The 15,071-nt window shown below is 40.7% G+C and overlaps 1 protein-coding gene across 3 annotated transcripts in view; it reads right to left on the bottom strand.

The window, feature by feature from the left end:
- exoc4 (exocyst complex component 4) overlaps positions 1–15,071 on the bottom strand; it is a 129,007-nt gene that overhangs the window by 23,088 nt on the left and 90,848 nt on the right. For 2 of the 3 annotated variants that reach the window (XM_042403262.1, XM_042403263.1), the window contains exons 14-16: positions 9,748–9,884; positions 7,421–7,576; positions 5,481–5,659 (exon numbers count right to left, since the gene is read on the bottom strand). In XM_042403262.1, the coding sequence (XP_042259196.1) occupies positions 5,481–5,659; positions 7,421–7,576; positions 9,748–9,884 (472 nt within the window). Of the gene's footprint in view, positions 1–5,480; positions 5,660–7,420; positions 7,577–9,024; positions 9,200–9,747; positions 9,885–15,071 lie in introns of those variants that run through there. The other variant, XR_006093913.1, reaches the window with a different exon arrangement.

Here is a 15,071-nt window from a genome sequence, read left to right as displayed (position 1 = left end):
TGCCCCAAAAAAGCGCGCGCGCGCACAAACACACATGGGAGCACAAACACACATGGATCCCTGCTGCCCCCCAGCCTGCGCTGCTTTGATGATGCGAGGGAGGTGTCACAGCATGTGGGACACCATTAGAGTCAGGGACAGACGGGCAAAAGGAGACGACTCATTGGTCCTGACTGACAACTTTCTTGCTCTCTTTTTTCTCTTTCTGCTTCCCTCCGCTTTCTTCTATCCTCAAACCAACTACTTCCATCTCATATTTATAAATTCTTTGTGTACGCATGATTAAATATGAGAATATGTACAGTATATATGTATCTATTTATGTGCTCGTGCGTAGGCATGTAAATGTGTGTGTCTGTGTGTGTGTGTGTGTATGCTCTGTGCTTATCCAATTATTTTCGAATGTCATCCACAAGAAACGTCTGTCGCTTGCCATCTGCAGAAGATGAGGGTGGCAGACATTAAGGGAAAAGATCAGTGATGAAATTCTCATACTTACATACATACAGCATGCAGACACATACACACATGGACAGGATAGATGAACAGTGCACACACACCCAAGCTTGCACTCAGTGCCTTCTCTGCCACTAAGGCCATGAACAATAAATTAAGAAACATTTTCTGTGGTATTGACAAATACAGACGCTAAATATTTGACACAAATTGTTTCTTGTTTAAAAAGTACAACATGCCCTGCCTCTCAACAGAAAAGAGAAATGGAAGTGAAAATGGAGAAAGATAAGCAAAGGACAGTATCCTGCAGGGGTGGAGTGATGAATGATTCATAAATGACTGACTGCGTAAGAGAGAAGAGTTATTAATTATTTTACTGCCTCTGGTAGAGGATGAACATCTGCACATGGGGATCTGAACTTCTGTCCAAAAAGAAAGAGAGAGAGTGAGAAAGGGAGAGATAAAACTGAGAATGAGATTGATTTTGATATGTGAAGACCCCAAATTGCTTAATGGTGTCTGGTAATGAGAGAGAGAATCAAAACATACTAGATTTATTGGAAAAAAAACAGACATGAAACCCACATGGATGAAATAAGACAATATTTCTACTGCTGAAAAAAATAACACCATCATCTCCCATTGCAACTGCTCCCCCAGGCCTCTGCAGTGAATAACTATGTGTTCTTAGTCAACTCGCCTTGTTAAATGGAGATATGAAAAAAATCACTGCTAAAGGGGAAAGACCTACACTTACCATAGTCAAGGTTAGAAAAAAAAAAGTATCCCATAAGCGTTCAACATGCAGCAGAGCAACTGCTGGAGAGAACAGGAACTTATTCCCATGAGTAGACCACATGATTATTGTCAAGTAACGCTTCAGGCCTATATCTACACAAACTGCTCTAACCAAAACACACTTTCTGATATAGTAGTAAGCAGTGCAGCCCCCCCCACCCCCCAAAGGATGTGTTAGTTCACCCTTCTTGTTTACTCTGTATACGAATGATTGTGTCAGCTCCCAGGCTAATCAATTTGTAATGAAATTCTCAGATGACATTGTTATCCTCAGTTTACTCACAAGTAACTCCAACATTGCCGGCTATAAATCTGGAGTGGACAGGTTCATGGACTGGTGTGATGAGCATCACTTGCACATTAATGTACATAAAACTGAAGAAATTATGTTAGATCCCAGATCGATTGGAGACCAGAGCTATGTTGCCATACATGGTCATGACATTAAACAGGTCACTTCTTACAAATATTTAGGGTTTTTATTTTTTGTGTCTGCAGGAATATTATGTATTAATATTAGCTAATTATATGATATATATTATTGTATTATTATATATATTATATAATTAACGGTCATGTTAAAGCTCAAATATTTAGTCTGGTTAAAACGGCTGGGAAGATTATGGGAACGCCCACACCCCTCACTACCCAAGACATCTTTGACCAGTCTACTATTTGGCAGGCCAACAGGATTTTATCTGACCCTTCCCATGTGTTGAACTCTGAGTATGTGCTAATGAAGTCTGGAAGGAGCTACAGGGCCCCTTTGTGTAAGAGCAACCGTTATAAACATTCATTCGTCCCTCTGTCAGTTAAACTATTATTAATGGGCAATTTCGGGAGAACAGACAGAACAGCAGGGAGGCCCTAAGATAACTGCAGGTTCCACCAATCGCTTGTGTGCTTGTAAGCATATAAAGTGCAATACGCTGCTGCTTGTAAGTTATGTACTAAGATGTGTATGTTTTGAGAAATATGCCTGCGATTCTTTGTAAGTTTTAACAGTGTGAAAGGCTTTGTGACTAATTTGCTCGGCTGTTTTATCTCAGGTTAATGTTTGCACATGTGTCCCTATTTAATGTGTTGTTATTGTAATGTCTGGTTTGATGCAGCAGTTCCCTTCATCCAAGACAATTTTCTCCAATGGGAGACAATAAAGTAACCTTTACCTTAACATACACACGTACATAACGTGTTGGTAGTCAACAGGTACGTAAAGATCCAACGGGGCTACCAGATACACTGGCAAACATTATTAAAATGTCTCATATTCATACATACACACACACACACACACACATGACAGTCAACAAAAAAAATGTCTGTCATGCTGGCATTGCCCTGCAGGCGTCTGTGTGTGTGTTCTTGGGTAAATATTGTCAGAGTGGATTAGAAGTCCAATGCTGCGACCAGATGGGTGATAAGATCCTTTTTCTCCAGCCACCTTCATGGCCAATCACCATCAGTGGTCTGTCTGTCTGCACACACACACACACACACACACACACACACACACAGTCCTCATTACAAACACACATACACACAGGCTCACTTGCACACACTTCACAATTTGACACACACAGATGCACATAACTGCATGTGCACACGTTTAAATTGAATTCAGCACCATGAGGGAGATGGGGATCAAATGTGCATGCTTTTTACATATTATTCTCTATACTTTGGCATATCAATGTGTGTGACTCCACATCCGGTAGAATTCAATCACACTGGAGGGTGAGTAAACCAAAGGTCCACTGCAGGGATCACCCAGCCAAGGAGAGAATCTACCAGACCCTTACCACATGAAGAAAAAGAAGAACACAAAGAACAATGTTCACACTTCCAGGATGAGGAAGAAGCTGAAGTAAGGAAGGAAGGAAGGAAGAAAGAAAGCCCAAGAATGAATGAACGAGAAAGTAAGAAAGAGGAATGAAAGAAAGAAAAGGCAAAAAGAGAGAGAGGAAAATGAGTTGTTCATACCTGACTGCTTCTGTAATATAAAATCCAATTTGGAGAGGCATAGACGTGAGGCAGGGGGGTGGAGGATAAGATAAGGTGGGGTCCTTTTTCCCTGCCGTACCCTTGTCCCATCTTACACAGTGCATGCTTATGTACACACGCACACACACACATACACACGCCAACACCCATACCAACACACACGTAGTCTGTCATCAGCTTGGCAAACACTAAATAATGAACAATACGGAGGCTGTCCCAGCATGATAAGTGACTGCCCTATCCTTCCCATTAGTGCCACCCGGGAGAATTAATGATAATTATGTCACGTCCTTTCCCGTACTTTTATTGAATTCTTATCTATGAATAGACGAAGAAAGCTAGCGTAAGAGTGAGAGGGAAGGAAAGAGTTTAAAAAGAGATAGTGGCAAAGTCAAGCCCAAATGAGAATATCTGAAATTTCTCATTTAATTATTTTATGTCTAAAAGAAAAGTTGTGATACGGAACAGCAAAATAGCGCAAGTTCAATGAGCAATCAGTGGTCTGAAGCTAGAGAGTTGTGACAATGGCTGATAAAAGGTTGAAGCCCTCTCTTTATCCCTCCAGTAAAGGTGCATAATTTACCAGAGCCCTGCAAGTGAACCAAGATAATGCAGTGAATACAGCTTAAGTTTCTCCATAGTGCTGTAACACAACTACAGATGTGAATGAAAGAGCGATATAAAAGAAGGTGACGAAACATCTGCACACATTCTATAATTAATGTGGTGATAGATACTGTATAGTCAATGCCTGTTGGTGACAAATAAGATCAAAATGGATGTCTGTCCACATAAGAAACACAACAGACTCTAACGTGTGAGTATTTTTCAAGAAAAACAGAATATTTGGGAGCATCATCTTGTCAAGATTGATACCGTACTCCTCCAAATCTAGAAATTCAGCTTGAAGATATTTTAAAATATATTAAATATTGGATGAGCTTTTTAGAAATACATAAACAACACATTAATTAAACATGAGCTTAAGTATGACATCTGTATATGTTGTAAACATACAAGAAAAAGCAGTTGTGTAGTTTTGATGGAATAAGAAAGAAGCTCCAGCAAGCTATAGTACAGAAACAAGTGTGACTCTACGAAGAGAGTCATTAAAGGAAGTAATGACTCCTTGATTGCTATCATGTTAATAAAAAAATATGGACTTGAGGACGAATATTACAAGAACCTTTATGAGAAGATTAAACATGTTCTCAATGTGATAATGACGATAAAAACATTACTGAAATGATCAGTGATTAACAAGACCTACATGCAGACTATGTGTTGGATGCAAACACAAACACACACGCACACACACACACACACACACACACACACACACACACACACACACACACACACACAGACACCTCATTTTGATCAGTGATTAATGACACAAAAGTGATGACTGAGCAGGGAAAGTATGAAATGCTTTTAAGAGTCCTGATTAGAGTAGGCATTTATGCGCACACACTCGCAGAGGCAGAGCCAAGGATTATGAGTGTCTGTGTGTGTGTATAGTGCTCGTTGACAATTCCCGCAGAGAAGGTAATGAGTGTGTGATAATACACTAAAACAAGAACTTAATGAGGCACAGGTAAGAAGTGTTGCCACAAAACCACCGCAGCTAAGGATGAGAAAACTTCATAGACCCCTGACTATGATCCTCGATAAAGCATCCTGACATTGTTGTACATCTGTAGTGTATTCTGATCGATAACTGCTTAATGGCTGGAGAGACTTGTAGGAATGTCTCCTCGAAAAAACATACCCATGATGTAAGATTGCACTATACCTTAATGTGTGGTATTACGGTGGCTTGTGCCCAGGCTTCACTAAACCATCATACTGCAATCCATTGGATGTCCCTTGAACTCTCGCACATTTTATGCAAACATATACTCATGATCTTCCAAAAATAGTGATGTTTTTGGCAGCTATAAAAGACTTTCTAGCTGTGCCAAAGTGGATAAACAAGAAACTGACAAAACTGAGAAAGGATAATCTTACTTTTGGTACAATGCAACCATCTGACTAGCAGAATTTATGTGTCAAGGACAATATTCTGTTTTTTTATCAAGCAGAATAAACAGCGACAGATGTATGCTTCGGTGTCATTGTACTGTTTGTAGACACAAAATCTACTGCATATGTCAATGTTTGTGTATCAGTGTCAGTCACATTGTATTCATCATCTAGTGATGTCACAGCTTTATACTCACTTGAGGCGTGAGGCAGATTGGCGAAGAATGTCTTGAGGCGACAGGCGAGCCACTCCATGCTCTCATGAAGGTTGGCAAGAGCCTTCAGGTCGCTGACGTCACGGAGGATCTCATTCTGGGGGATTAACTTGTCTCCTAGGTTCCCAGTCAGCACCTCTGATTCCTTAGCAAATGCCGCCCTGAATGATGGAGAGAGGTTGAGCTGGCGGTATAAGAGTTTATGTGCTTGGAAGATTGGTCGCAATTAAATATTGTAAGCAAAACATCAATTGAACAATTGAACATCACTGTCTACCAGCAAATACCCTTCATCCAAAATGCCCGCTGTCAAAAAAGCGTTAGGACAAATATATTTCTGATGATCATGATGTATGACTATGAAAGAGCCTATAACCAGTCAGTGATATTAAATTATCTGAAGGAAATTACCAGTTATTGGTTTGCTGGTTGGACTCAAAATGTCTTATCTGCAGAGACAGTGAGGCTTACATAAATGCTATAATAGAAGCCAATTTTCCAAAGTTATAAGATTATAGATTGCTGAACGGAATGGATCTGCAAATGCATGTGTATATTTGTGTGTGTGTGTATGTGTGATGGGTTAAAATTTTATGATAATCACATGCTTAGGTGCACAATGACTTGGTGATGTGGGACTGAATTAAAGACTTGACCTTTATAGTGATGTACAAACTTCCAAACTAGTTGAACAGAAACAAGAGAAGGTGGATAGAACAAATTGGTGCAACAAAGAGAGTCAGAGAGCCAGAGAAAGTAAAGAACATAGAGTGTAGATAAGTAGATAAATACACAAATAGATCAAGGGGGGGGGGGGGGTAGGAAGTTGGACGGGGTGTTTGGAATATTTTGCGGACATTAGAGGAACGGCCTTGCTAGTAGCTAAACAGCAGGTAGGAAAGAAAAACCACAGGTGATGGTGAACATTTAGAAATACATGATGAACAGAAGGCAGAGATTTGCTGGGTGGAAAAACAAAGACATTAAGATCAAAACCTTTTTTTTCCACTATATTTACAAGCACTTGTGTTTTTGGATGATAATTGACTTTGGAGACGGAGTGGGGAAGTTGGATAACTAAATCTCAACACCACAGTACTGTGAGCACATGGCATGTGGACCAGTCTCCAGAGTCACCGGGATGCCCACAAGATCAAGATCCTTTTAACAACAGATGGGGAGAAAAAAAAAAACACCAGACACACAAACACATATTATGTAGCTCACACATAGGCATGTGTAGCTTATTAATGAGGCTTTATTAAAGCACTGGGTTGCCAGCCGTGCCGAAGCTAATCCCCCTTTCATAGTGATGAAAACATCTACAGCTCTCAAATCAAACAGCCTTATGGTCTCCCTCTTGCTATCTCTCACAGCGTGTGCATGTTGGTCTGTATGTGTGTCTGAGGGAGGGAGAGCGCGCGCACACAACAGATTGACTTTCTTTGGCCACATAACCAATTTATTTATTTACTTTACTATTCCGCTCCGATGAACTCCAGTGTTCCCTGAAGAGAGCGCACATTCAAAAGGCAATTTCGATAAGACTGACCCCCCCCCCCTTCCCAGCCTCTGTCTGCTCTCCTTATATTTTCCTATTTTGTTCTTCTCTCGTTTCCTCACTTCCTTCAGATAGAGGGTGTTTAAAAGAGCAATCATGACTTCTTTTATGGGTGCATCTTAGTCAACAAGAGAGGGTTCAATAATATGTGAATAAAAGGGGCAAAGACGGATTATTTGCGTGATTGCTCAAGTGTGGTTTTGTGTGTCTACTTCTGCTTGTTTATGTGTGTAAAGTGTACTACAGAGACTTTCACATCTGCACACACGTGAACATATTTACGTATGTATGAATGAGTTTGTGTACTAGTATGAATGTGCATGCCATCGTGAATGCGCTCTGTATATATCGGTGTGCGTACCGGGTAAAGTCCTCTTCATCCTCTCTCTTCTGTCGGGTCTGTCTGGGTTGGGCCATATTTGCCCAATTAGGAAGTGACTGGAGCAAACGACTGATATCCTCATCTTTAGACCAGGAAGCACTGATGGTCAGCTTCTCCTCACACTGGACTATTCCTCTGAGGACACACAGATACACACAAACAAAATCCAACACAAAAAATAAGTAATAATAAAACAAAACAAAACACCAATACATTTTTGTGTCATTGCCCTTAACAGACTTAAAGGCACAGTTTGGATTTTTTGAAGTGGGGTTGTATGAGGTACGTATCCATAGTCAGTGTATTACCTGCAGAAGATGGGGGTCGGTATGCCCCCAGTTTATAGAAGCAGGCAGGAGTAGTGGCAGTGATGCCGAGCAATGTACTGCTGTGGATGGGGCCAGCAGCAAAATGTATTTTAGCCACTTAAATAAAGGCCCACCTAAAAAAATCAATATCAGTTTCTATATTTAGAATATTTTCACCGTTTTACTTTGCCGTCAGACAGCCCTTTTCTTTGTCACTACATTTTCTTTACCGTAGAACTTCCATATTCCTACTCACTGTATTACGTCACAGCAGCACTTTATGACCCAAACAGCTGTTCTGCAAAGTAAGTACCTCATAGAACCCCACTTAATGTAAAACAAGATTATAACAAGTTTAGAGCCACGCTAGAGGCCCTTGGAAGCTATAACCCATTATAAAACAAAAAAAATCAGTCAATTAAGGTATTGGCATCCTCAGATGTGCTGCCATTAGCATGTTAGCATGGTAAAATGTTTAAGTTAGTTGTAAATGATAAGTCATGCATGTACCACTTTAGCATGCTAACACTACTTGACAGAATTCCATGTTTGCAGGCTGAAACAAATTAATTCTTTAGTTTTAGAGATATCCCATCAAGAACTGAGGTGATGGAACAGTGGCAATCCCGACTTGCTTGTGGCACTAGATGAAAAAGCGAGGCATCATCAAAGTTAATTGGATTAACCTTCTATGCACCAATAATGTCTGTGCTAAATTTCATGACAATCGATCCCTGGGTTGTTGATATTTCACTTACAAAAAGACCATCACTGCCCTGGAGAAGTGCAACATATGTAGCTAAAATGAGTTAGCTGCATAATACTAATATTTATACAGATAGATTAGTAGCAGTAATAGTCAGGTAGTTGTAAGTGTGATTGGTTCATGAGCAGCTGTACTGTCATAAAATAGAATAATAGGAGCACTGATTTGGTGTAAAGATGAATTGAGGCAGATTGCCAGCATGTATTTGCTTTGTCTGCATATGTCTGGGCTGGAGAAACTGCTTCGTTCTGCAATTAATATCATTCTAATACCTTGTACAGGAGACACAAGCTCTCTGGGGTTTCACATCCACACACACACACACACACACACACACACAGAAGAGGAAGGGGGGTTGAGAATGAGAGAAACAGAGACTGGTTCATGTGTAAATGCACACAGGAACACAAACATACACATTACAGATCCCACAAACAAACACACATATACACGTTGGCAGCCACTGTTGGACTTTATCACTCGGAAGCCCCAGTGAGACTAAGGCTGACCTGTGACAGAGTCCAGATGGACTCCCAGCAGTCTGTCAGTCCTTTCCTGCATCTCCTGGCCCGTTCATCACTCCCTCTCTTTTCCCTCCAAATTCTCTAGCCCTCCCTTTACCTGGCCAGGTGTTACATGGTCCCAGGGGAGCACAGATGGATGGCCTTTCACAGCACCAATGTGCTTGCAATGGTGTGTGCGCATAATAAAAAGCAATAAGAACAAAATTCAAACCTTATTCCATATTCTACGAAGTATACAAGGATCTGAGTGTACTATATTAAATCAAAGTCCTACTATGCTGTGAATACTTCATAGACAATCTGCTGTTCCACCTTTTTTATTGCGTTTAAAAACAGCTGCTGTTCAATTACCAAACATGTATCAGCAAAGATTTTTGCAAAGGAAAGCTTCCATGCACTTTGCAGATGTTACCCAACTTAAACAGCACAGATTTTTCCCTCAACAGTTTATCATCCAAAAGCCAAAAAGACAAAGTGACTCTGCTCGCTCTCTACAAAAGATGAGGTCAACAACCAAAATTACTAAAATGTAATATAAGAATGTTCCTTCGTCACATTTTTTTGTTATTGGTATTTCATTGATTTCAACAGGTTTCAAGGACCCAATGATCATATTAACTAGGCAGAATATGAGTAACAAAAAGAAACATTTGGATTGCAGTATGATTTCAGCTCCTGTTGCAGTGAGCTAACATTCCCTTATTTTACCTGTAGGCTGTGTTGCAGATTTCCTTGTACTCTTTGAGTTTGTCACAGACCATTTCAAGGAACTGGTTGGAGTAGGCACTCAGGTCCTGCATTAGACTCATTAGATCCTGGATGGACTTCTCCACTACCACCGTGCTCTAGAGGCAGAAACAGAAAGAGAGCAATGAGTGTTTGGTTTTATTAGGACATAAACATGTTGAGTTTTCAGTTTTAAGTAGAGAGAAACAGACAGGGTAATGGACACAGAAAAAATAAAGGGGGACTATATTTTATGCAGGCGTCAGGTCAAATCCAGTCTGCTGTGGTGCCAGTGTATTAGGATGGCTCCAACTTCACTTGTCTATCTGTCACCTGCGGCTGGACTGATGACTGGTGCTGGAGAGCTTGTCAGGAGTCGAAACACTGTATTGGTGGAATGGATGATTCTTTGTGTGTAAGTGAATCAGCGTGAGTGCACATATTCGTGTGTGTGTGTGTGTGTGTTTTGAACTTCACCCATCACCAGGAGCCACGGCAGGGCTGTGACAGCAGCCATTACAGATTAGCCACTCCTGCGTGACTAATAGCTGGCCCGGGAACAGCAGAGCAGCTTCGTATTCCCAGACGCACTCACACATACACGCAGAGCAAACTTTTCAAAACACACACCTTTGAGCAATTCAAGAGCTGTTAAATGAGATTACAACTCAGTATGTTCCAGTTTGCTTGCTCCCAGCACTTAACCAATCTATCCTACATCTCCAATAATAGTGATAGCTTGCTATTAGTCTGGTGATAGCCTTGCTGCACCCACTCTGAAACCTGCTACAACTATGAGAGCAGTATTGTGTCTGGTGCAGAGTAATCCAATACAAAGATACACAGAGAGGGAATATTAAAAATGTGATATCTATTCATCATTAATAGAGTCTTATTATTCATCTCACTATTTGTCCTATCTACACTTTGTATGGAGTTACACTGTTAAGGTGTGAAATAACTATGTCATAGATTAATAAAATGGAAACCAGGTGATCTATTCCAGAGTCAACATCTTATTTACCACAACAAATGGTTAAGAGCTAAAATATGTAGTATGCTATGATATCAATAAAATGATAAATTGGAGAGAAGTAGAATTAACATGTAAACATCTACAGACAGTGAAGATTATCTCTACTTTTTTAGTATTAATAATACATTTTTATATAGTTCCTTAATATTCAAGGCTAGTAGCTAGCTGCCAAAGTGGCTGAGGAGACTGTAGGGGGCAGCAGTGACTGTAATTGATCATCAAAAAATACAGAGGAACCCCTGATGTGATAGAATGATATTAATATTAATAGGTCTTTCTCTGATTCAGTTTCCCCCCTCGCTCATTCTGTCACAAGCAGGCAAACAAGCATGCACATACGCACACACACACCCACACACACACAGGCCCACACACACGAACAGCAGCCACACCACTGAGAGAAGTAATGATCCATAGCAGTGCCCATGCCCATGGAGTGCTAACCAAGGCCTTGTCTCTGCCAAGGGAGCACCCTTTACTGTCCATGCCTGACTCCCTGTCAGCCTGCCTGGGTAGGAAGAAATACACAGACCCTGCAGGGGAGCTAGCTGTGTGTTTAGCTCTGCCAGCAGCTACCAGCACATTTTAGTGTAGGTTGGTGGTATTGTTAACCAATTTATATAATATAGTAATAAGAAATAGAGGTGGCAATGACATTGCTTTCAGTGTCTCTTACTGTGACTACAGTGATAATGTAATGATAACAATATGCTTTTTTTTTTTTTTTATCCCTGAGGGGAAATTCTTTTTTTCACTTGCCTCCACCGGGGGAGGTCAGGTTGCAGGATCATCACCACCGAGGCTGCAAGGGATTCAGTGGGTGGCCGACAGAATGCATGACTGACTTCCTCAGACAACATTTTAGTGTAAATGGAGTGCATTAAGGCACTATGGTATTTACAACCCATTTGACTTTTTAAAAAATTAGATTATTTAGATAAATCAAATTGGATTGATTTAGTTCAATCACAGCACCAATCCTTTAAGGGAATCTGGACTGCTGCGAAGGCAAAAGCTATAAGGATACATTAGGAAAAACATTAAACTCTGTATTTACAAAGTAAACGGCATATAAGAATAGGGAAAATGTGGAATACATTAACAACTGATAATTTCAATTCTCTGTTATATGAATCAATACAAAATCCCCGATTCCAGTATTATCTGAATGAGCTAAATAGTTTTAATACACATTAAAAATGTGATTCATTATTAAAAAAAGTGGGCAGATAGGACAAGTTCAAAGTTATAGTGCACAAGATTTGCGAAAATCTTTATATAAGAAGAAGAAAAGTAAAATTTGGAAATTTTGAGATATACTATTGTCAAAAAGTTCATGTGTAGTGAGAATTATATAAGTGGTCCTCCACTCTTACTGCCTCTGCTTTGAGGACATAGAGCTCGATAGCAGGCCGCGCCACTGAATGGAGAAGAGAAAACAATGGATCCCTGATCCATTACTTCTGCTCTAACAAATGCTCTTGCACTCAGCCCCCTTGTCTAATTCTGCTCATTTAACACAGCCATTTGTCTTAGGCAGTAGAAATCATTAAAAAGTAATCAAGGGACAGATTGAGAAAGGGATGGCTGAGAGAGTGAGAGAGTGAGGGAGTGAGAGCGGTAGAGGGAGTGTGTTTTGCAATGTCTACTCTATCTTACTTGACCGTTACATAGGAGACGACATGCACTGTAGAGGCTTCTCTATCTAAGTCTATCTTACTCTCTCTCTAATGTTTCAAGCTTAAAGGTCAACATACTGTGCTATCATGTGAAAAACACCCACATTTATTGTGTAATTCTACTTCAATGTATTGTATTACCCCTGAAATTTAGCTTAGTTGCACTTTGCCTCTACTCTTTTACATCATTACAACGTAAAAGCCTAATAATCAAGGAAAATTAGTCCCTTAGAGTCCTGCAAATGGATCTCAGAATTTGCTGGGGTAAACTGCTGTCACTAAGAGTGAAATGATGGCCACGACCATACAGTAGTGGTTTAATGACAGCAACAAGGCAGACCTACCACTCAGACTGGCGCCTCAGAGGAAAAAGCTGTTAATGCATGGTCTTCACTACAGAAACCACCCAGAGCTGGCGCTAGTAGTTATTTCCTTTGGTGGAGTGAGTAAAAAGCACAAACAGGGAATGACATTAATAGAGTAAGAGTGCGGGGATGTAATCGCTAAGCCCCTCGCTGTTACTGTATTCTGTTAGCTAAATGCAAGTGTCATCCTGAGGTAGACAGAGGAAGTGCATGATATTTACTCAAGCTCTTTATGACCGTCTAAGTGCATGCTGGGTGAATGGCAGTTCGTTTCCTAAGGTTTCGGCGTTGCATTTTCTAAGCTGTTGAAGTTGAGGGGGTGCTAGAATGGGAAACGGATCATGGATTTCCCCATTAAAATAGTGGGGTGCCCCCTTAGGGTTGTGCAAGGGTCAGAGTGTTTAACCCTTTGCTCCCTGCCATTTCACTCACACCCTGACCCCAAACCGCTGACTCGTGTAATGCCGTTGCCGTGCCATTCACACGTGTGACCGAGAGTTGCCGAAATAATACACACTCAGCAGTGCGTATACGCGACTGCGCACACAACCAACAACAACACATGCAAAGATAACCTCTGTCCACCTCCTCCCCCCTTCTTATCCCATAGACACACACACAGCTTGTTCCTCTCCTGGGTAAAGGGGAGCTGGGCATGAGTGGGACATCGTCTTGACAGATCATTCATCAACGTCAGAGCGGAGCCACACTTCGAAGACTCCCCTGACACACACCGGATGGCCCTCATGCTCGTGCTTCCTCAACCACGACACATGCTCCTTTGTATGTGTGTGCATGTGAGTGGGGTTTGTATTCAAGTTTGTTTAAGCTCTGACAACTGGGCAGTGTGCTTGTCTTCTCAAGTGTGTATAATGTCACTACAAAAAAGGGGTCACATATGAAGTTGCCCCTGACCCTCGTGGGAATTGATTCAGGGATACAATATAAAAATTTGAATTAATCTGCAAAACTCCACTTTCTTATTTGTCTTTATTGGTGCATTGGTCTAATTCACTGCATCTGAATTTGATATCTTAATTTATCTGCACACAGATTTACTCGCTCACATACGTGCACACACAAACACACACACACACACCTAATTTCTTCTTATATGACCTGGAAGCCACCAATCAAGAGCTGTCACCTCTAATCGAGTCCAAGTAATCAACTCTCTGATGGACTGCAGTTTATATCATCACCTGAGTACCCATTCTCATCATCACCGTCATCTGCTTTTTGGATAAAATCTGAGGCATGTCACGTGACTGTCTATCATTAAATGATCAATTTGGAGGTGAAGGAAGTTAAAAGCAAATGATGTACACAAGGATTTAGCTGTTGTGTTCACAGTATGGCATAATAAACACGTTACTAAGAGATAAATACAAGCACGTAGCTGGGTAGACAAGATTGAGTTATTAAAAGAAAACATTTTATCTTTCACCTCCACTCCCATCACCTCTGATGCAAAGCTTAATTCTAACTGAGAGATGAGGAGCAATATCACACTTGAATGATTACAGATGGGCTTCCATATTACACACATCCTATTCACACCCACACACAAATGTAGTGTGAAATACGGGGTCCCTGCATAAACTAATCCTAGGAATCGCCACAGATTTGTCATTTGATTCCACATTGTAACACAAAAGTGCATTTTACTAATCTTCTCATGATCCTCTTGGCTTTTCTACACTCAGCATTGTATGATTGCTTTCTAGCAGATGTGAGAGTCATTACCATTTAATATAATCATTTATTCAATATTGTTATCAGTTATTATTAATCCTTTATCACAAGAACTTAGTGGGCTATCGGTGGTTTGAGTGAGTGAATAAAGGTTGCATTGTATGAGAGAGTGAAAGAAATTATAACGCTGTTGTTCTGTGGGGGGTGTATGTTCCCCTCTGTGCACCATTAAGCCCATATGGAGCCATTGTATTGGTGCACATGCACACACATGTGTGTGCAGAGATACATAAACACACACACACACACAGCACAGCAACACAAAGATTGTCATTTGCAAATTCAGAGCTCTAACTTGCTTCTAAAAATTCAAGCTGTAACTTTTATCAGGCGCCCACAGCCAAAACCTTCTTTCCTTCAAACCAAAGGGCATGTTTGTGGTAGAGCTGACATTTCAACTCCTCTCTCTCTAACTCACTCACTCCAAAGGCAAAGATTATGTCTTGTTACACACAGAGACTCTGTCAGTGG

Source organism: Thunnus maccoyii, chromosome 23, assembly GCF_910596095.1.
Source record: "Thunnus maccoyii chromosome 23, fThuMac1.1, whole genome shotgun sequence".
Taxonomy (NCBI): Eukaryota; Metazoa; Chordata; class Actinopteri; order Scombriformes; family Scombridae; genus Thunnus; species Thunnus maccoyii.
Note: the sequence above shows the minus strand (reverse complement) of the source record. Positions and strands in the feature narration are given on the sequence as shown.